Raw genomic sequence first — 23,339 nt, 5'->3', positions numbered from 1 at the left:
CCGCTACGCTTAACACTAATCACTATGCTGGCTCACTGCTGTTGGATTTTGGCTTGTGACTACTTTGCCTCACCTGATGTATTGGACTCATGTGGAATAAATGTATCACCCTTGATTCAACAAGTAGACCGTTTACAGTCGTTTACAGTAAGTGAACAGAGTAGTTAGCAAATAACCATAGGTAACATCTAGCTCGTCAGCCTAACCACCACCCGCATCAGTGACTCCTCAGTAGTTTCGTATTAGAACAGAACTCCTGTAATACTAACAGTATATGTTCTACACAGGACATGAACCCCAGTCTCCCAGGTGAGAGTGTAGTGCTTTTCCTGTCCTCCCTATTTGGACTTTGTCACTTTTTCCCCAGTTGCAAAGATGGTCCTCGAGCAACATTTATTATGAAGTTGTACTAACAACACCATTTTGGCGATATCAGATAAACCTTCTGTCAACTTTTTTTTAGAAAGTTAAAGATAAGGAAGATTTCCTGGAATACGTTTGGGAGAGCGCACTGAAATATGTGAGAATCCTGGGAAAAAATGGTAAATGATAAGACAGCTAAAGCTAGCTGCTAGCATATCACAGCTGTCCAACTATGCACAGCCATTTGAGAGCTAGCTTGCTCACTCTGTGTGCGTGTTTGTGTGCACACATGTGTGTCTGTGCGCGCATGTGCATATGAGTGCGGGTGGGGCGAAGAATAATTGAATAGTTCCCAGTGAATATCAAATGGTATTTTGACTTGAAATGTCGCTCCTAATCACAACAATCTGACATCAGATGCCTCGCCAAAGGGTGGTTTCAGTGATGCAGAAGCTATAGCAATGTTATAAGAATTGAAATGGCCCTTCATAGGAATAAGATTCCCCACCCAGACATGTTGGCTCTTTGTAACAAAGTATGATCTGGTATCGACAAACTGTGGCAAAATATAATGTTTACCCTTTGCAGTGTTGTTGCGACTGACATAATACAACCTCTAACTTGTATTTAGTACTTTTACAACACTGCTATTTAACTAAATATTTCCATAAACAATGTGCATGCTCAGTAAATGTACTCAGCCTATGGGTGTCTGTGTGCACATTTGTATGACCTACTGATGATTCAATGTCACTGGTTTTGGATAATTCTAAATCTGTAAGCCTGTACTTTTCACTGTGATACAATAGGAGCAGTTTTTCTTTGTCTACTGATAGATTTATTCAGCCAATAAACTCATCATATCTTTACTGGTATATTGTGACTTATCCTGTATTAATTTAAAGCTACAGTAAGGTGCATTATAGAAACTTTAGAAATGCATCAAATCTGATGTGCACATGTGAATATGTATAATACAATTGTGTCTTCTTGGCAGAATAACTATTTATTATTAAATAAAATAGGCCAACCAGTCAACATCAAGGGATCAAACGATTCTAGCCTGGTGTGCTCCTCCTTGGTTGGATGAAAACTTTATGGAATCAGCTTGACATGCCTGATCTATAGTGTACAAGTTATGCAGGGCTTGGCACGTGCTTGGATGGGAGACCACTGAGCAAAAACTGATGCTGCATGGTCTGATGGACCAGCAAAGGGCTTGTCTTCAGCCTGGTCCTCATAAACAATCCTATGTCCCAGTGTCGTGATGGGGATACTGTGGTGTAGGAGATGCCGTCCTTTGGACAAAACTGAGGTACTGACCCACTGTGGTCATTAAAGATCCCATGGCGCTTACACTTATCACCACTGAAAACAGATACTACAAAAACATTTAATAATTCCAATGTTATATAGTACAACCAAAATCACTTGACACATCAGTGGTCTCTTGTTTGGGGGGGGGGGGGGGCAGTTGCATAATTTTGTGGAAATTGTGTTTAATAACTTCACTCTTAAATAGTTTAGTGTCAACAAAATCACACCACAAACAATTTAAGATAAAGTGTAGTGGCACCAAATTTATGACAAACAGCAGTAGATCCCTCATGGTTATACAAAACCTAATCTTTAAGGGTTTCTTGCTCAATTTTGATTACTTTCAACCAGAATCTCTTTAACACTAAAGCCATGTGACAGTATGTGCTATTTGCACTGCACAACACAGATCATTGTTTTAGGTTACACTCATGAATTGACATGCATACTTCCAACTTTTATTTACTTGATTTAAGTTTGGTCTAGGAGCTCTTTTCAGTGGTCAGTAGTTGAAAGTGGGATTCACTTTGAACAGTAAATTGGTGCAATACAGTGCTAAAATAAAAATCATTTTACAAAAATATTTGTGAACCTCTTGTTGTTTTTATGACCAACTAGTGAACATATGGCCACATGGTCACAGGAGACATGGTAGTGGGGAAGATGAATTCTTCATTGTTTAAGCCTGCCCACAAGAAGGCTGTCTTCATCAACATCCTCATCACCAGTCATCCCCAAACACACCCATCAGCTCCTTGTCACCTGCCAGTCCAGAGGAAACACACGCAAATCATCCAATGTGAACAACAGAACTACCTTGTTGAAACTGGCCTCAATTCACCATCACTTGCCAACATCCTCATTACGCCCACATTTGGTCCAAAAGTGGGAGGGTATGCCATCGGGTGTCACTACAAGCCAGGGTTGTCACAAGTGGTGAATATGTGGCACCCCAGGCTGCACAAGTTTGAGGCAGAGGTCAAGGGAAAACAAGAGAGGAGTGAAGAAGGCCAGGCAAGAAAAGACACACAAAAATGGTACCCCTGCAATGGACAATAGCAGTCACTGTGCCAAAACAGAAAACCACCAGCGTAACATATGATTGACTGGTGGGTGCAGTGTGAGGTCTCTGAGCTTTGGCTCCACTTAGCTGATGTGGATGCTGACAGCCACACAAATGTAGCTGTACTGTGTGAAAGATACATTAATTTAGTTACACACACACACACACACACACACACACACACACACGCACACACACACAGAGAGAGATTGCTGTAAGTAGTTTAACATGACACAAATTTAAAATAGCAGGTAGCATGATTAATTATTCAAAGATTGTTATTATTACTGTTGTTGTTTCATTAACTATTGTATGATATATTAATTGTATAATTCTATATAATAATAATGTTATTATAAAGGATTATAACGCTTAGCTGTTAAATAATGTTGCTTGCTCAGCTCAGTCTTTTAAAGTGGCTTGAATTTGTAATTCTTCAAATTTGTCTTGTTGAGTTGTGTTTATTTAATCCACCACGGTTTCACATGAGCAGCATTCATAGTTATACTGATTAAAAATTTACATGTACATTGATGTTTGTTAGTTGTGAACTTTTTCAGTTGTGCAAGCATGTGCTTCATATTAGCAGTTTAATATTTATTTGACAGACTGGAAAGGGGGGTTGAGAGAGGTCGGGGGTGCAGCAAGGGACCACAGGTTGGAATCAGACCAAGGTCACTGTTCATAATAGAATTAAGAAATGGCATTTAACAATAACAGTGGAGGTAGTTGAGGTAGAAGTTGAGGTCTGGACAACCACAAAAACTTTCCAAGACAACTACTCGTCCAGTTCTACGCTCAAAGAATCCAGTCTATTCTATGCATGTCTGTCATCATCTGGTTTGGGTCTGCCACCAAACAGGACAAGGACAGACTGCACCAGACCATATGGACTGCTAAGCATGACTGCCAACCTGCCCTCCAGTCAGGACTTGCACACCTCCAAACTGAGGAAACGGGCAGGAAGCAACACTGCAGACCCCTCACATCCTGGACACAACCTGTTCCTACTTCTTCCCTCTGGTGGTTGCTACAGATCACTAATGTCAAAACAACCACACTCAAAAACAGTTTCTTCCCACAAGCCATCACCCTGATGAACGGTTGCACAGTCATACAGTGTCACTGACCCCAGACACCAAAAATCCACTGACTGGCCATTTATCATTTAATAATGTGCAATAACAGGTACATTCATCACTCACTGTCACTGTAATCATAAATCGCTACACATACACAGTAAATTTCATTGTATATATTGTTTATTTGATATTTTTGCACCACTTAACTCATTGTTCAGTCTCTTTTTTTGTCTTTTTTGTGCTTGTTGAGCGACATATCCTTTTTCTTCCCTATGCAAGTACTTTGAGTCCAATGTTTAAATCGAAGTCAAATTCCTTGTATGTGCACACATGCTTAGCTGTAAAGCCGATTCTGATTCTGATTCTGGAGGAATAGGCAAAAATTCCCCAAACAAGAATTAAAAGGCTCTTTGCTAGCTACAAAAAGTGGTGATCACCTCTAAGAGCTGCCACAATTGGGTTCATCCCTGTGCCCTTATGATTTTCTTTCATGCCCTTGTGAGTTGTAAAAGCCCCCCATACATCGCAACTGCTTGACCTGAACTCTGCTCCCAAAAGTCAGCATTTTGATCAGATAATGCCGCTGGACTGTGGTCTTACAGGACATAATATGCCTGTACTCACAGAAACATTTTATTTGATTGAGGCTACACTCTCTAGGATCTCTATTGGGCTAAGGCCAAGCTGATAGTAGAAGTAGTTGTAGTCTTAGTCAATGTCTACTACTGAAGGTCAACAAACAGAAAACATACACCAGTTCACAAGCCTAATAAGGCAGGAAGGCCCTGGCTGTGCCAAGGGTAACACCACGTCCATGCCAATTCCCATCACACCATGACATTGATTGCATAAAATAATAGCCCATCATGCAGTCCACTAATTCATGATGATGGGATCGTGTCATGCATAAAAGCACAGATCATAAAAGAACACAGCATCTGCTGTCTAACACTAAAACTGAATGAGTCCAGGAGGGTTCAGACACATCAAGAAGATAGAAACAGATGAATGGTCATCAAGACTCCCAAGATGATCATCTGCACACTCACTGTCATCCCTTTGGATGAGGATAAAGCTGCACTGTAGGCTTTTGTGACGGCATTACACAGTCAGTGAAACACACACTGTTTTTACAAAGCCAAGCCTTGTGAGTGCCCTCTATAATGAACAGACAGACTACTGTGTCTGCCTGGTGTTTGCTGTGTGCAAAACATCAGAGAACAAAGAGCGCACCGGGCAGAGTGAGTGAGATGCTTCTTCTTCATCATTTAAGTGTGATGAGGGAAAAAGTCTTTGAGCCATGGAGCTAGGACCTCCTGGGTATTGAGGCCACAGCAGGGGATGTTGTTCTGCCAGCATCACGATGCCCATCAGATTTGCCATCTTCCCGATGATGCCCAGCAAGTCCTGGAAATGTCTTCTGGTGGCTGGCATGTGACAGACTGTCTCAGAGAGGCGTCCACTTGCTGCTGCAGCGCCTCCGCAGACAGGTGTTTACAGACCTGACAGGCACCCTAACATGGAGATTCCACCTGACATGGCTGTGTTGTTTTCCACTTGTGATGCAGAGTGGCTGGACCTCATCCTCTTCTCTGTTCTTCACTTGATTGACTGGGCATGCACCAGGGATGAACCCATATAGCATTGAACACCTGTCAAAAGTGGTTGTATATATTTTCACTTATTGGTCATGAAAACAAGTGGCGGTTCACAAATTATTTCCAAAAAAAAAATATTTTTGGGGGATTCTATTGCACCAATAAGCTGTTCCCCCACTTTTCATTTATTGACTACTGGAAAGTTCCTAAAATATACTTGAATCTTTCTCAGAAGAATCAGTTGAGTAAATATAAGACAGATTTTGTGTTTGAGTCTGTATGTCAGTTATTGAACGTAGCCTAAACCAATGTTTTCATCTGTGGAGAGCAAGTAGGACACATTCTAACATGCTAATTGCTAAGAGATTCAGGTTGATTCAAGATTCAAGATCGCCTTTATTATCACTGAGCATAGCATGTCCATGAAATTTTTATTGTAACCCCCATGTTAGAAACAATAAAAAATATAAGAAAGTAATAATAAAATAAAATAAAAACACTAGAATAAACTAAACTAACTAATGCAGATAAAAATATGTGTAAATGCAATAAAAATACACCAGAAATAAAAATATACTAAGGCAATAAGGATATACTAGAACAATAAAAAGTCAAATATACCACAGTAGGAGGTGATACAGGGGCAGGGGGTGATAACTCTGACATCTCTGGGGAAGAAGCTGTCTCTCGTCTGTTAGTGGTGGTGCGGATGTTCCTGTACCGCTTTCCTGATGGTAGCGGTAAAAACAGTCTGTGGCCCGGATGGCTGGGGTCCGTGGCGATGGATCTTGCCCTCTTCCTGACCCGGCCTTCATATATAGAGTCTAGGTCAGGAATGGGGCAGCCCACGATGCCCTGTGCAGTTTTAACCACCCGTGCCAGTTGTTTCCTCTCCTGTGCCATGCAGCTGCCATACCACACTGTCACACTGAGGCAGAGGATGCTTTCAATTGTGGCCCTGTAGAAGTTGACGAGCAACCGAGAGGAGAGTCCAGCCCGTTTCAGTTTCCTGAGGAAGAAGAGCCTTTGTTGTGCCTTCCTCACCAGGCGATGGGTGCTGAGGACCAGAGGGGATGGTGTTGTGTTCCCTATTGTTGAAACTAGTCAAATTAAGAAAAGAATTTAAAACTAGGCAGTTTCATATAACCATCAGAGGTTTCCTGGTGTTTGACTTGAATTTGGTGCAGCTATACATTATCTTAAAAAACAAGTACCAGTAATACCAGTAAAAACAAAGACATTTTCCAAGCTAAGTCTTGTAATATAACCGGCAGGGTCAATTGACATGTGGTGACACCACACTGCATAAGTATGAGCAAAGCAAACAAACAAACCAAGTGTTGTTGTATAACATATAGGTGACAACTGATGTGTGAATTATTTGGGTGATACTACGCTGTACAACAATGAAGTTATTGAATATTTTTGTATTATCTCTTTTCGGTATTGTACCTTGTCCCTGTGCACTTGTCTTGCAGCTGGCTGCATGTAAGACCGGCCTTGGGATCAGCTATAAGGCTGTCTTTTAGTCAGTCCAGGTCTGTCTGGTCTTACAGTCTTGGGTGACTGCTCTATTCAACTGTTGTACAGAGCCAGTTTATTGGCCAGTGGGATGGGATCGCACCCTTCTGGGGGTCCTTCATGATCAGGACCAGCCACCCTTGGGTCAATCACTCTATGTGGAGTGAGTGGTGGGTGGAGTGGTGGGTCCCATTGAGGTGTATATGGAGTGCAGTTAGCTTCTTTAGCCAGTAGGTGTGGATCATGTCTGTGCCTGGTGTTGTACAGCACTTCATACCTGACACTCTTTCTTGGATGTCTGCCATTATGATGGTTGCCAGTTCTTCTTCTAGGAGATTGCTGTGGGTTGGTCTTAGATCCAGTAGCCACTGAGCATCTGTGTTATGTGATGCCTCTTTTTCTCATATACTCTTCCAGTATCTGGGTGGATCTACTCTCATGTTCTTATTCTGCCACTGAGAGTACACTTTGGATGGTTCGGTGGAGAGCCTCCTCTGCTTCTGCTTCTCTGTATCTCTTCAGGCGGGTAGCCAGAGCTGTGAGTCTTTGCAGATGAATTTGAAAACAGCCTCCTAGTGTCAGACTCTGTCCCCACACACAAAACACACCTTTTTACTGGACGTGGACTTGTGATTGTTGCATAGCTTTTTGACACAAACAGCAGGATCTTGCTGGGTTTGTAGTTTAAGGAAATGAGGTGACTATTTTTCACCCTGTAGCAACCAAAAACATAATAACGGCCAATAATGTAATAACTACCAATAACGTAATAATTTTGGCCATTTTAAATGTAATAACACCAATAATGTAATAACTTGCCAATAATGTAATAAAACCTTTTAGCCAATAACGTAATAACCAGCCAATAATGTAATAACGTATTACACTATTGGCAAAAAAAAATTACGTTATTGGCCTAGTATTTAAAAACCCTTTGAAAATGTAATAACTGGTGCTGATAATGTAATAATATTATATATGACTGTTATTTTTTTATTTTCGCTGTCAAATATGTCTAGTTTATGCTCAGGTTGATGCCACTGAATGACCACACAGTGACTTCAACACAATTGTGAAACATTTTAAGTTCTGCACTGCATGCCTGTTTCTAATCTACATTGAGATGCAAACTTCTACCATGCTAATTATATGTTTGCAAATGGATGATGCTGAGTGTTATCTCCAGAACACTCATAGTCACTGAAGTTGCTAATTAAGTGGCAGCACAATTTTACCCATTCAAAATTCCAAATTTATTGAGTTTGCTCTAATCCAAGATATGTCCATGCTTGGGACATTCAGTCAAGTTCCAGGCACTGTCGGCAGCATTTTATCCCAACCTCTATATAAGAGAAACACTTGAGGAGAGCCTAGAGCTGGACAAAGAAAATGACTTCACCATTAGTATTATGAAGCTATACAAGGCTGCTGGACGCAGCAGTGGTCTCAGTGAATGGATAAGGGAGTTGTTTGGCAAACGTAGCCAATGGATGAAAGCCTGGCTAATTCTAAGTTATCTGAGTTTTGGGCAGTACAAAGTTAAGGATATCTACTGTAAAAAGTAATGCCAGTTTTATAAGTGACACAAGGCAACGCAAGAGCCACTCGCCTCTATAGCTCAAAGATTGTTATCCCGCACATTTTTTCTTCCCATTTTTCATCTTCCACCAGAATTTCGGCGCGTAACTAGTCCCGCAGCTTTGAGAAAACCCTCGCAAACTATATATCAAAACGTGCGGCTCAATCGGAAATGGTGTGCTACAACTTTTATAGCTCTTTTGTCAATAATTCGCAAAATTATACGCAAAAAACTGCGAAGAATTTCCCATAAGAAATGAATGGGAAATGTCCTCAAATTTCAGCCTTTTTCAATTGTCCGCTGCTTCGCCATACTTTCTCCTAGAGACTTCATTCAAACTTTAAAACATAGATAATTTTGTTGGGTCGAAATGAACCTCAGCACATTTTTTGATATCTCTTACGGTTTTCGACCTATGACCATCTCAAGACCATAAAGTTTCTCAAAAAAATGCTCAGAATTTCTTCCCCTAGAGTGGATGACATCATCACTTAGAGTGAAATCGCCTGAAATTTTTTTCTAAAATTGCCGTAAAATCCAAACGTGAATAGGAGACACATAATTTTTGGATCTTTTTGGAGACAAACCGTTCTTGTCTCATCAAAGTTCAATTTTAAAGGGGTAGCCCCCACCAAATTTAAATAAAGAGGGATCTTGCACCAGCTGCCCTGCTCTGCTGCTCCATTTAAACCCATACAATCTCCTGTTTTCTGAGTCGCAGCCCTCTGGAGTGTGTCTTTTTAAATCGACCATTTAGTCATTTTTCGAAAGAATATCTGGACATAAAACACACGTACATCTGGCCCAGACTTGTCCGCATCTCACAGTGTAATCGTTTTTTTTGGTAGCAGCTACTGTTTATTCACAATCACAAGTTGTTCAGAAGAAACCGACAGCGAGAAAGTAGCTGTTCAGGAACAGGCAAAAAGTGGGAGAGGTAGCGAGGTAATTATCAGCAGGTGGGGCAGAAGTTACACACGCACACACATACACATTCAGACACACATATACCAGACACATCTCCATGTAGGAACTGGTTGGGCTGCTTGTTCAAAATACTTGGGACAATTTGATAAATGTGTAGTTCAAGCAGACACACACACACAGACGAAGACACACACATACACAGTCGCACACAAATACAGTTAAATACACACAGACGGCCTCATATACATAGACAGGCACAATGCCGTTAGCTCTATTAGCTCTATTAATAAGACCAGCAGCCCCCTCGTGCCACTGTCAAAATTTCGGCTGTGCCGGAATTGTCTAGTTTCATTTTTGTTGTTCATGTTTTTCTACATATATATATATATATATATATATACAGTTCAGCTTTTTGGAATGTACATACTGTGAAGCCATTGTTCAGTTTTAATTTTATTTTTGTTGTTCACACAGTATACTGTATATTGTATGTTACAGTTGAGAAGTTTTGATTGGAAATAAATAATAGTCCAAGAAAAAAATATTGTTAATTCATTTGACACCTCAACATCGAGAGAGAGAGAGAGAGAGAGAGAGAGAGAGAGAGAGAGAGAGAGAGAGATAATGAAGAGGTTTGGAGTGGAAGTGAAAATCCTTCATCAGCTTACATTAGATGGATATTAATTGATGAGATATGTATCAACAATATAAACATATATTTTATGAAACAGCACCAGTTCCACACAAAGTCCAGATGTGATCTATAGGCTGTTATATCATAGAGTTGTGCTAAACCCTCTGTTAAACACCTGGATGACATCACAGGATCTTACAGGATCAAATATCATTTTTATCTGATCAATATTAATAATGAGAGAGATCAGGCAAGAGAGAGAGAGAATCTAAATCTTAAATTTGTCTACTGTACTTATTTTAATTCAGTGAACTGCACAAAAAAGTGTATTATTCCCAAGAACTGCAGTCATATATAATATTATTACATTATCAGCACCAGTTATTACATTTTCAAAGGGTTTTTAAATACTAGGCCAATAACGTAATAACCAGCCAATAATGTAATAATGTATTACATTATTGGCAAAAAGTTATTACATTATTGGCTCAAAGGTTTTATTACATTATTGGCAAGTTATTACATTATTGGTTTTATTACATTTAAAATGGCCAAAATTATTACGTTATTGGTAGTTATTACATTATTGGCCGTTATTACGTTTTTGGTTGCTACACACCCTCTGACTACTTATCTCACCTGAACTCTGAAGAGCTACAGATAAGGGATGCTGCTCAATGAAACCTCAGCTTAACTGGTGACAGCTGGTTATAGCCCTAGTAACCTAGCCCTGACCCCTTACCCAAAATAGATTAAAATTAAGTCGTGAATATGAGGAGTGGCTACTGATATGCACACCCCCCTCTATCAATATCAGATCAAGATCATCCCACAAAACAAGCCCTGTTTGTTTCTTAATTAGCTACCACAATTTAGATTGCAGCAGATACCTCCTCATGCTGATGGCTTCTTATGAACATTACATGATGATGACTGTTTAGCATAAACACACTTGAAAAAGGATCTGTGTGTGACATAAACCGTAACTAGTTATATGTAGTCCATCAAAGAACTAAAGTTATGAAGTTATTTCATGGCTATTTTCTGTTCCCTGACTAACATTATGCCTTTTTTAAGAAATGCAAAGTACAGTACTTTGTACTATGTTTTTAGTCCAGTAGTATGGTGACAGTTAGATGTTGTGATGTCAACTGCAGGACCTCAAGCCAGTCTTAATCCTTAAAGGCCGTATCAATGTGTTTGAATTCTTTGCTGCTGCGTGGTTTGATACGTAATATGTGAAAGTTGTTTTGTATTGAGTCTTCAGAGAGCTTGTTGCTGATTGCTGATCTGATCCCTCCAGTCTCCTGTGCTAAAGACCCAGACAATCACCATCTCAGATGTCACAAACTCCCTGAGAGGAAGTGTGACCTACAAGGACATACCCTTAGTTCACACTGAGACCAAGACCATCACATACGAGTCAGCACAGGTGAGGGAAATTCTGGGAACTGCACACAAAATAGAACATTTCACAAAGTATCTGTAGGTCATAAAATACAAGTATAGGTCTAAGTTGTCTCACCTCGTATGCAATGAGATATTTTCAAAGCTGTGCTAGCACATATGTTGACATACAACGTATGTTCACTGTAGAGGACTGGTCCAACATTTTGGCCCTTTTCTGACCTTTGCGAATTTGTTGAAATCTGGCTAAGATCACGAGGCTAGGGCATTGCACCTTTTTCATCCATGGCACATTTCAGTTAGTATAAATGATCATATAGTATGTCCAAAGATTAACCCATTAGAGGGCCCTGAGGCCACAGTTGCCAGAATGTTGGCGGCTGTCGCTCAGAAGGTGGAGCAGGTCATCCACTAATTGTAGGATTTAACAGTTTGGTCCCCATCTGCATTTGGGCAATACATTGCACCTTGCATTGTAGCTCACTGCCATCAGTGTGTGAGTGTGAATGGGAGAATGAGGGGCAAATTGTAAAATGCTTTGTGTGATATATAAATGAATCCATTTACCCTTTTTGGCATTTACATTAAACCTGGAGCCTTTGGATGTCCTGAAGTTCAGGAGGCTATGGCAGTTACCCTGTTTGCCCAGTTGGTAATCCAGCCTAATTTCCAATTAACTTTTCAATACTAATGCCGATACAGTGCCTGAGTGCCAGTGCCAATACCAAAACAGTACTTTTTTGATACTTCCCTTTGTGAAATGTAAATGTGTTTCTCAAATATTAAGGTAATATTAAGGTTAATTACGGCCTATAACTGGAAACTTTTGATTTTACTCAAAATTTTAATTTCTTTAAAAGTCATCATCATCAGATCATAGAAATTACAATTCACACATACAAATAACAGATAAGAGATAACTGAGTATGTTTAAATGGAATCATTTGAGGGTCTTGTGTAACACTTAAAAGGTGTCTCTCCTACAGCCGGTGGACAGCCTGGCAGAGAGGGACTCAGGAGTGCTGCTGAGTGCCCAGACCATCACTTCGGAGACCATCAGCACCACCACCACCACCCAGATAACAAAGGTCTGCTCCCTTTACCCCCATAGCCAGTCAATACAGATCAATACAATAATTTACCACCATGCTATCATGGATCCCTACTTTCAGTCACTTGTGCCAGTTTTATTGATCTTTCACAAAACACTATTTAAGTACCTGCTGGAGAGTGACTAAAGACTCTGTAAGCGACAAGAAAGAAAATTTCTCCCTGACTTCAACAGAATGCCAAAATTGGGCTCACTTTACCTGACTATCATCTCTTCCACTAGTCTCTCTGATCTGATTATCTGCCACTGAAATTACAGATAAAAAAAAAAACTCAGGCTTTGTTTTGGCTGATATTTTGTTGGTTTTTATACTATTGTCCCAAAAGAAAGCACATTTTATTCAGCTGTGTATGTTTTTTCTAGCTGGAAAGACAAATACAATTCAACTCAAACTCTTTGGGGCAAAAGATGTGCTACAAAAATGCTGAGTGAGGTGAAAAGATCACACATCCCAAGAATATTTATCTCAAATGCCAGTCATTAATAAATGTCCATAAAACCTCCTGAAGTCATGATAAATGTCATACAGTGTGGTACATAGCAAGCAAGAACTGCTAATTCAGCATACTTTTAATGGTGCCAACTTAAATAAAACAAACAAACATAGGCTAAAAAATGGGTCTCAAGCTGTTAACTATGGGATGATTCCACTCATCCCTCAAAGCACTGTCTCGCTTGGGTGGTTGGATCCTCCATTCATTATACTGTATATTCAAGTATGTGCACACATACAAGGAATTTGACTCCTTTTTTTTAGTTGCTTACAATGTACTTTTACACAGTTCCAAGAACAATTTGCAGGAAAATAGACATAGACATACAGCTAAATACAGGGACAACACAGGTGGGTAAAAGTAAACATAGAGCTATTATGTACTACTGTTATGTTCTACTCATGAATATCCCAAAACAAAGCAAAATTGGGGGATATGTAAGGCATAATAAACCCTGTGTGCTGATCCCGCCAGTGGAATTTAGTAAAACCAGCAGAGGTATACTGTTCATCTCTGCAGTATGTTTCAGAATGACATGCTGACAGTCTAGGTAATTGTTTTCATTTAAATGCATGTACGCTTGCAAAGTCTAAAATAAGATGCAGTGCAGTTTATGCATGTCTTGCATACCTCCATGTTCCATTACATCATCCTCCAAGGAAGTGACACCAAACTTGTCTTACAGGGGGATCAACCGATAACATTCTGCAGATAAAGATGGATTTTGATTATGCATGTTTTCCCTAGCTTGTATTTTAGCTTGTTTCATGACTCTGTTGTAGACGGTGAAAGGAGGGATCTCTGAGACTCGCATTGAGAAGAGAATTGTCATCACTGGAGACACTGAAATTGATCATGATAAGGTAAGAAATGTAAATGGTGGAAGAAGAGTTTCTGATGGAGAAATTTTTTAATGCTTCACTATTAAATTATGCTGTAATAATGTTGTTATCCTCAAAGTTCTGCAGTAAGCAGGTGGTTTAATCATGTTGCCACAGATTCCTGCCTGAAATGCATATATACTTGAGAGGTGAAGCCAAAGTTATTTGTATTCTTTATTTCCCGCATAGAGCACTTGTATACATATAAAGTAACATTGTATATGATCATTATATACAGTATTTGTTCTGCATGAAGGTAATTTGAATTCAACTCATTGAAATTCTACTTAACAAGCCTGGGTTGTCGTTCACTCTTCAGGCTTTGGCTCAGGCCATTAAAGAGGCAAAAGAGCAGCACCCAGACATGTCTGTTACCAAAGTGGTTGTGCACCAGGAAACAGAGATCACTCCAGAATAAGACAGACTGATCCCTTTGGAGGTGAGTGTCCACTCTGACCCCCCCTTCAACCACCCCTAATGATCCATTCTCTGGTCTGACTGGAGCTGGAATGATACTTGCTGCTCATGCATTTAATATGAAGATCCCTTACCATAAAAGTGTAATGTGCCAACACCTAAAGACCGGGAAAATCATAGTCATAAAAATTCTTCATAATTGGAACGTCTTTGTTACAACATGTCCAGAAAGCTGGATCCCATAAAGAGGCACAAACAAATGGCTTGTTAAACACCAGTGCTTAAGTACTAAAGGCATTGGAATCATCAGTAAGGGATGGTGGAGATCTGTGAATGGGCTGACAATAAATTCCTTCAGTTTGACTTGAGTCCACAAACAAATTTGATTAATGTTGCATGTTCACTAATGTTGAATACAATTGGGTAATCTTCAGGAGAATTGGTTCAGCAGTCCAATAACCTGCAAGAGCCAATCTTCTTAGAAAACTGAATTAAAAAGATACAGCAGGGGACTAGACTGTATTTACTGCTTGCAGTCTGCACTGTAAATCAATCAGCAACTTCTAAGTGGGTCATCTTTGACCAGCAAAAATGCATACCTGCCCTCTAGTTCTGATGTTTCCAATCAAATCCTGTATTTAGCTGTGGTTCGATGTTGCCTTTTACTTGGAAAAAGCAACAAAGCACTGGAGCCAGACTAAGGCTTTTCCACCAAACACATGTGCTGTATTTATCAAGTTGATTCACCAGGCTGCAATTTTCATGTCATTTTAGTGAGTGTTTGCAAGATGTGTCTCTCTTCTCCATTGAGTATGCATTTCATAGAAAATTGCACAAATAATAGGAGAAAGCACATTGAGCTTGTTTATGTATTTAGCAATATTTACGAAGGTTATATTAATTTTTGTCATTTTGTTTACCGCTGAAGGCGAGGGGTAAACATAGTGCACAGTCCACATGAGCCACAAGGTTTTTAAAACATTTGAGCAGTGGCAGTTGGTGACTCTGGGGAAACTAGGGATGACAAAAGGAAGGCCTGATGCCAACGACTCTCTAGTTGGCTACTGTAACTTCAACCAAAAAAAAAACAGTAAAACAATGCCTTATAAGATTTTTTATGCAATTCTGTTCAGATTAACCATATAGGCCTAATACAGAAGGGCATTAATCAAGAGATGTTCAACACCTGTGAAGGGCAGTGTGGTGAGTGATTATGACCTATGCTTGTTGAATCTTTCACAAAAAAAAACTTTACACAACAGCCTTGGTAAATACATACAAAAACAGTAGGTGCAATTTCCATAAATGGCCACAAGGTGTCAGGATAAGACTATATGGGGAATAATGAGAACAGCTATTAGTTAGATAGATAGATAGATAGATAGATACTTTATTCATCTCCAAAGAGAAATTTGCAGAATTACTCTTTACTGCGAAAGACAGGTCATACAGAGCAGACATAGCCACTTGCAAATGCAACAATAATCCAACTAGCATGCAAACTTACTATACAACAAGGGAAGGTAGTGCAGCCGTAGTTCATCCCCATCTCCTAAATATGATATTGTCATGTATTGTATTAGAAGTAGTGTGCAGTTTTACCTTGATCTAGTAAAGTGATCCCAAAATCCTTAAAGTAACGCCAAAATCAATATAAATGGAAATAGAAAATAACATTTTCTGCCATAAACCCTTGTAAATCTAAGCAGTGCCCTGCAGTACTCCTTCGCCCATGCTAGTCCCGGGTGAGCGGAGTGCAACAGCACATCAGGTCAAAGTTGGGTTGTGTTGTTTTTTTAGATTGTGACATGTTTAAAAGTAGTTTGCAATTTGCATGTTCTAATTTCTTTTCTAAAATGCTCCTGTGTCAATCAGTCGCTTCAACTCCAGGTTGTCACACCACTATACAGTGGTAGAGAATTGTAGATGAAATTTGGAAATGGTCATTGGACCAACGCAATTGTATTCTGATTGTCGATTGGGTTGGGAGGACACCCTCCATTGCAGCATAATTTTGTGTGTTTTGGCCAATAACAGATTCGCATTAAAAAACAAAGTACATTCATCTGATATAAGAGATCCCACCCTAAGGACAGAAATAGCCCATCTTCCTCTGTCCTGCACCACCACATCATACAGACTGCCGATTCCCTCTTGCCTGGCCTGCAGGCTTTGCAGTTGAAGCAACTTACAGGCAGAAATTTAAATCTGCTTAGCCTGAGGATGCTGCAATAGATCTGGATAAACTCAATGACACTCTGACATCTTACACTAGTTTTTGTGAGGACATGTGTGCCAACTAAAACCTTCTGCACATATAACAACAATAAACCATGGTTCTCGGCTAAACTCAAGTTTAACCAGGCTAAGGAGGAGGCCTGTAGAAGCAGGGAGTTAGGGTCCTGTATAACCAAGCTAGAAACACACTGACAAATGAGATTAAAGCAGTGGCTCAGGAGGTAGAGCGGTCGATGGTTCGGTAGTACATGTCAAAGTATCCTTGGGCAAGATACTGAACCCCAAGTTGCTCCTGATGCTGTGCATTGGTGTGTGAGTGTGTTAATGCTTATAATGAGCAGGTGGCCTAGTTACCATGTGTAAATGGGTGAATGCAGGCTCGTGTACAGCTTCTTCAGCTGACAACCCTCCATCAGTGTGGAGAAAACTGCACGATATTACCAACTAGAGGAGACCATCCCTGCACGCAGCTGAGAACCATCAACTGGCTGAATACCTGAATAGACCCTATTGCAGGTTTGATCAGTCCACATTAACACCCCTCACTCACATCGGCTTGGACATCAAACAACCATTCAGACCGTCTCCACTTGAACTTGCCTCCACCTGCGGTGTGCACATATGTCTTCCTTTTGAAACTGTGCAGGTGGCAACAATGGCTTGGTCTTTTGAAGCAGAAAATGGTTCGGGTTCGGGTTTTCTCCTGACAAAAGCAAATTATTTCCACCTCACTATTTGCCAGTTCTTCAACTGTGAGATGAACATTTCCCTGAGCCTCATGTTTTCCTGTTTCCTGTGAAAGATCTCTCTGATGGATATTATCTTGGTGAAGCTGACTTGTTTGTTTCCTTTTTCTGATGCGATACAGAAGCAGCCTCTGAGCATCCACGCTACTTTCCCATCACAAATGCACAATGTGCCAGGCCATGTTAATAATGCAGTAACAGGTAACTGACAGTTCCATACCCTCCGTCACATGTAGTTGAGCAGATGTCACCTCTCCAAAGATTATAGGGTTGAAACATCTGTCAACCTTTAAGTCTCCCAGCTTATGAAGACCCTGGATGCAACATGTCCATGCCTGTGCAATGGAGGCTCGTATAGTATCATCCCAACCAATCTTTTTTCTACATACAACATATGTTTGTGCGTCTAGCACCCTCTCAACAGGAAGGTTGTCATAGTCCAAGTCCAGTTTCTTCATCTCTTTTGCTCTGTCTGTTGCTGTTGCTTGTCCACTTGCTAAGTTGAAATCCATCAAATTGCTTTTAGCTCATGATAAAGAGCTATTTCATCTTCCTCTGAAGCTGCTGAAGTGAGGCAGTCATCAACATAGAAGTTGTTTATGATACTGTTCCATGTTGTCCTCAGCACACCTCCTACGGGGCAAAGTTTGCACAACTTGGAGATGAAGTTGCTCCAAATAGGTGCACTGTCATTTGGTAATCTTCCTAACCCCACTGTAGTCTTCCTCAGGCCACCAGTGGAACATTGCTTCAATATCTGCAGTGATGACAACTGGTTCCTTTTGAAATCTAGCCAAGACTCCTACCAATGTGCCGGTCAGGTCTGGTCCCTTTAAGAGCTGAGAATTCAATGAAAATCCCTGAAATGTTGCTCCACAGTCAAACACCATTTGAAGCTTTTTCTTTCGTGGATGCAAGACTCCATTGTTAGGTAGATCGTATCAATTTCTGGCAACTTTTCTCAGATGAGGCCACTGTTCGATGTCACTTTCATGTAAAATGTTTTCTTCTTTCTTCTTTCTTCTTTCGTCTTCTGAGTGTATATTCGTGGGAGATCACAAAATTGCAGTTGTCCAATCCAGCAACCTCTAGGCCTGAAACAATGCTGGTTTCGACAACCTTCTTTTGACCCAGTAAAATTTTTGACTTTCTTCCCTGGAGGTTAAGCTTATTAATTAGTCCTACTGTGCAAAATGAAGCAGTGCTACCTGGGCCAAGGAATGCATAAGTGTGCATTGTTGTGTTTCCCCTTCTGGCCTTGACTTGTACAGGCGCTATTAAGAGTTTGCAGTTATCTTCGCCAGCCCCACTGAGACCACTTGTCTGGACAGAGAATATAGCCTTATCTTTTACTGCTTCCTTTATTTTTTGCTTGCTCTTTGTCTAATTCCTTCTTGAAGTGCATCGAAGGTTGCTTCAAACTGCATATACTGCAGCTGAGTTGCTTCCTGCAGTCTTTGTTCATGTGTCCTATACACAAATAGTCAAAACACATTCCATTTTCTCTTTGGAATGCGATTTTCTAACTATGTGCACTCTTTTCCATTTGTGCACACATCTCCAAAGCATGTCCATCTCTACAGAAGAAACACGTTCTATAGCAGGCAAACTCTCCTTTTCTTTAGTGCCTTTGCCTTTTTTTTTTCTCTGCAACCACTGCAGTGGTGGCAAAGGTACTTTCTTTCATTCTTGGAAAAGTCTGTGACTTAGACCTCCTGACATCTTTGATAACTGTAGGACTGTCTTTTATATCTCCAAATACTGGATGTGTTGCAATTTTAACTTGCCTTTCAAGGAAATCCACCACATCCACAAAGGTAGCTCTTTGAATGTGTTTTTTCCGCAAATCACAGGCCGCAGTTCTCCATGTATCCTTCAGTCAGTAGGGCAACTTCCGTATGATGGCAAGCGTATTAGTAAGCATGTCAAGCTCATTCATGTGGAGAACATCTTTCATGGCGTTACAGCATGCTCTTAGAAAGAGAGTGTATGCCTGTAGAGCCTTTGTGTCATCTTCTTTTTTAATGACCATGAAAGAGCTTTCTCCATGTAGGCTGTAGCAATTTTATGTTTGTCGCTGAAATGCTTCTGTAGGAAAGACTTAGCCTTCTTCAATCCTTTGTCTGAGGCCATATGCAGGCAAATTCTCACAGGCTCCCTTGGCTGTAGTGTATTGTTCAAGATAACAGAGGCAGTCTCATGGGTTGTTGTTCTTGCTTTCAATACTGTGTTCAAATGATTTAATGAATATTTGGTACTGAGGTGGGTCCCCATCAAATATTTAAATAATCTCCTTCTTAGGTAAAGAAGAGAGACACCGCTGCTAGGTTAATAATGCAGTTATTTCATTTAACTTTTCCATAACCAAGAGCATATTGCCCTGATCACAGTTAGGTAAAGCAGGAAATGTACCTGGAGCTGTCACATTTGGAAGCTCACCTGGGTGTCTGATACTTGGCTGGAGTGTCAAGGGAGCTGTGGTGAAATATTGGATTTGACTTTCCACTCTATCTGAGGTTGTTATTATTGGGGTTTGTGGATGGATAACACCATGCGTTGGGAGGATTCGTCCACATGTATGTATGTCATGTATGTAAATGTGGCACAGAAGTTGCTTCCAACCCTGGATACGGCTTTTAGCACCTTCACTTTGACCTGAGCAGCAGAAATGTTTGTTTCCAACTCCAGTTGCTCCTTTTTCCTCCCTAACTGCTCCTAACTGCTCCTAACTGAGTGTGTTTATCCTTAAGCAGTTTTTGTTGTACCATGATAGCTTCAGCCTTTAAACGTGCAGATGAAGTTTGAGCCAGAAGAACCTTGTTTGCTCCTCTTGCTTCCAACATTTGACACACTGTCACTAGGCTGAATTTCATCCTGTAGGTCAGCTTTAGCACATGTCTGCCTCTCTCTCTCTCTCTCTCTCTCTCTCTCTCTCTCTCTCCTAATGCATCATAACACAAGTGAACTAAATTGAATGGTGATGGTGATCATCACAAAATAAGATACATAGTTTCCACTTGTTCAGAACTACAGATTAAAAGTCCCTCCGCCTGCTTATAACCTGATGGCACAATCTCTGCTTGCCATCACAGGCAATTAGTTGCATGCAATAGAGTCCTGCAAGAGACACAGGAAGAGGAGAACAGATAGAAATGGTGGAGCTGAGAGGGAGTGCACTAAAAGGAAAGGGCAAAACCAAAAGACATGGTTTGAATGAAGAAACATCCTAAAAATGTATGATACTGGTATAAAGAAAAGAGAAAGGACAATGATGGCTAAGCTATCATCCCCGACCGAGAGCATGTCCCACCCCATGCAGGAGACACTTTGACATCATTGGGCATCACTTCCAGTAACAGGCTTCAACAGAAGTGTGTGAAGGAGAGACACCGTAGGTCCCACGCTGCTGTCAGACTTTACAGTTAACACTGCTCACAGTAGTCTACGTTCACAAAAAACGATTTCCAAGGATGACTTCTCAGATGGTTCTTTGTCACAAACCATCCGGTGCATCAGGTTACAAAGTTCACTTGTGCAATATCGGTGTATACTAAACAGGGCAATATTGAGATTTTCTATGTGCAAAAATGTGAATTTACCCACTGTCTGTTTTACTTATTGTATTATGTATCTATCTTATTTACTTATTAATCATATCTTGCTCTTTTAGTGATGGTTCTTACTGGTACACCACCCCCCTTTTGCTGCTGTAACACTGCAAACTGCCCTGCAGTGGGATTTATGAAGGTTTATCATATCTGACCAATCTTACGTTACCCACGTGGCTTCAGCTGAAGTTCAACATACCAATTTCAAAATCCCAAAAAACAAGAGTTCGAACTGTACATGTTCTGTATTGAGACCGCCTTTTGTTAGGCTGAGAAAACTCACTGGCATTACTTGTTAGCAGTGGAGGTTGGTAAGCCAGAGCTACTGTAAAGTAAGCACAGGCTGGGAGAATTTATCAAAACAACTTTGCACCAGAATAAAATTTGCATGCAGATGGTGTAATTACTTGGCATGCCCAGAGCATAGCTCTTCAATCATCCAGGAAACTGGCTATTTTGTGTCTGTTTTGATAAACATTTAGGTTATAATTAAAGTAGATTTAAAGTGGAAAGAAAGATATCCTCTGAACCTGTTAACTTTAGGCTTTGAATAACTCAATTGGTTGACATTGACATTATCATTCTAATGTTTGTGCCCTGTATTTAAAGTTCACGACTACAGCTCAGCTATAGAGTAAGGGGGAATGTAAATGTTTCAAATGAAATAACTTTGTTATCAAAATAAAAGACACAATACCAAAAGCACATTTTAAATGGGGGACATTCATTCTGTCAGGAACTCACAACATCAGGACTATTAAGTGAACGCAAACTGGAACACATTTCTAGATTTTGGTGAGATATGCTATCAATATCAATTTGACCTTACATTTTTGAAATGATCCTTTTCAGATGCCATAACTTCTCAGTCAGAGGCAGTGGCAGTCCTTTATTTGGAACAGTCTTATACTAGAGATGGAACTAATTTCCCTTGTTTTTATATGTCTATCATATTTTCATAAGAATTTTTTCATAAGAAACCTTCCTTTTCTGATCTGCTCCTATTCTAGTTTACTGTTAATTCCTCCATGTCTACGTGTTGTCCTGATAAATTCAGTATAATGTACTAATGTTATTTCCTCAGCTCTAATTCCATCAGTCTAACAACAGAGTCATGTTATACTCCCCACTCTGCTAAAAACATTGTCTTATTTGACAGAATTACGCTAGCTTTTTCTAGTCTCTTCCACTTAGTTGGTAAGCGGCTGTCAGTGCAACTCAGTGCATCTTAACAGTGGCTGAAAAAGAAGAATGGAAGCAATTGGAGATCTTAAGTGAATTAAACAATCTTCCTAGTGGTAGTTATGACATGACTATTTTATTGTGCTGTTTGATTTAGTGCTATGGAAATGTCCATTATACTGAATTTCCCATGAGAACAATTCTAGCACAAGCTATTCGACTGTGGCTTACCTTTTTTTACTTGGTCATTGTGCTGTCCACATCCCTGGCTTCTATTTGAGACCAACCAATAAGTAAATACCTGACTTTGTTTGAGAATTCACTGCAACCATCATTATCATAATTTGCAGTATTATTATTTCAAAATAAAATCAAATTTCCTTGATCTACTTTCTCCGTACATGTAACATTTATTATGGCCTGACTAGCCCAACTTAGGTAAAAATGCTTCATTTCATTTCACTCTGGTTATTACTGTTGTTTGTCCTTCTGCGCTCATGTATCTGATTGATGATGTATTCATGTGTTGACATCTGCAGTACTGAGGTTTGGCTGTTAAAATCCACTAACTTTCTGTTTTTTTCTCTGGCCATCTATCCATCTTTCTCTCTATCTACCAGTCCTCAAACCATATCTGTCTGCTGCTCCCACTCTTCTCTCTTACTTTACTCTCCAACACACCATTTTACCGCAGCGCCCCCCCCATCACACCCGACAGCACAACCTTTGACATGAACCACCAGACCACATCTGGGGAACAAGCTTCAATGCTGAACTATGAACTTTAACCTCCATGAATCTGGAGTTTACCCTGAAGGAGATGGAGTCACCAGAAAATTCCCAAGAACTCTCCCAGTATTCCCCGCAGTCCCCTCTTGTTCCACCTATTGCCAAAATATCAATCACTGGACTGATCAAAAAATATCTTTTTTAAAGAGAAAAGAAGAAAAAGAAGTACAGCATTTGTGGATTTATTCATCTCCAATTTGTCTGGAGATTTTAAGAAAATTTTCAAGGGCATTTGGTCTTTTAATCTTGAGATTACTGGTACTTTATTTTTCTACAGCTTTTCTTACCATCAGAATTGGTTATCAATAACTTGGAGATCAAGTGTTTTTTAACAGTTTGTTCCAAACAGCATTGACAAAGCATTTCTGAGCGATTTTTTGTG

The 23,339-nt window shown here is 40.1% G+C and overlaps 1 protein-coding gene across 1 annotated transcript in view; it reads left to right on the top strand.

Moving 5' to 3' along the window:
* epb41a (erythrocyte membrane protein band 4.1a) overlaps positions 1 to 22,858 on the top strand; it is a 59,286-nt gene extending 36,428 nt beyond the window's left edge. The window contains exons 16-20 of the mRNA XM_041954669.1: positions 11,388 to 11,516; positions 12,463 to 12,579; positions 13,879 to 13,959; positions 14,297 to 14,416; positions 22,789 to 22,858. Of these exons, the coding sequence (XP_041810603.1) occupies positions 11,388 to 11,516; positions 12,463 to 12,579; positions 13,879 to 13,959; positions 14,297 to 14,395 (426 nt within the window). The 3' untranslated portion in view covers positions 14,396 to 14,416; positions 22,789 to 22,858. The remainder of the gene's footprint in view (positions 1 to 11,387; positions 11,517 to 12,462; positions 12,580 to 13,878; positions 13,960 to 14,296; positions 14,417 to 22,788) is intronic.
* The last annotated feature ends 481 nt before the right edge of the window (positions 22,859 to 23,339 follow it).

Source organism: Chelmon rostratus, chromosome 16, assembly GCF_017976325.1.
Source record: "Chelmon rostratus isolate fCheRos1 chromosome 16, fCheRos1.pri, whole genome shotgun sequence".
Classification (NCBI taxonomy): Eukaryota; Metazoa; Chordata; class Actinopteri; order Chaetodontiformes; family Chaetodontidae; genus Chelmon; species Chelmon rostratus.
This window is presented reverse-complemented; position numbering and strand designations above follow the sequence as displayed.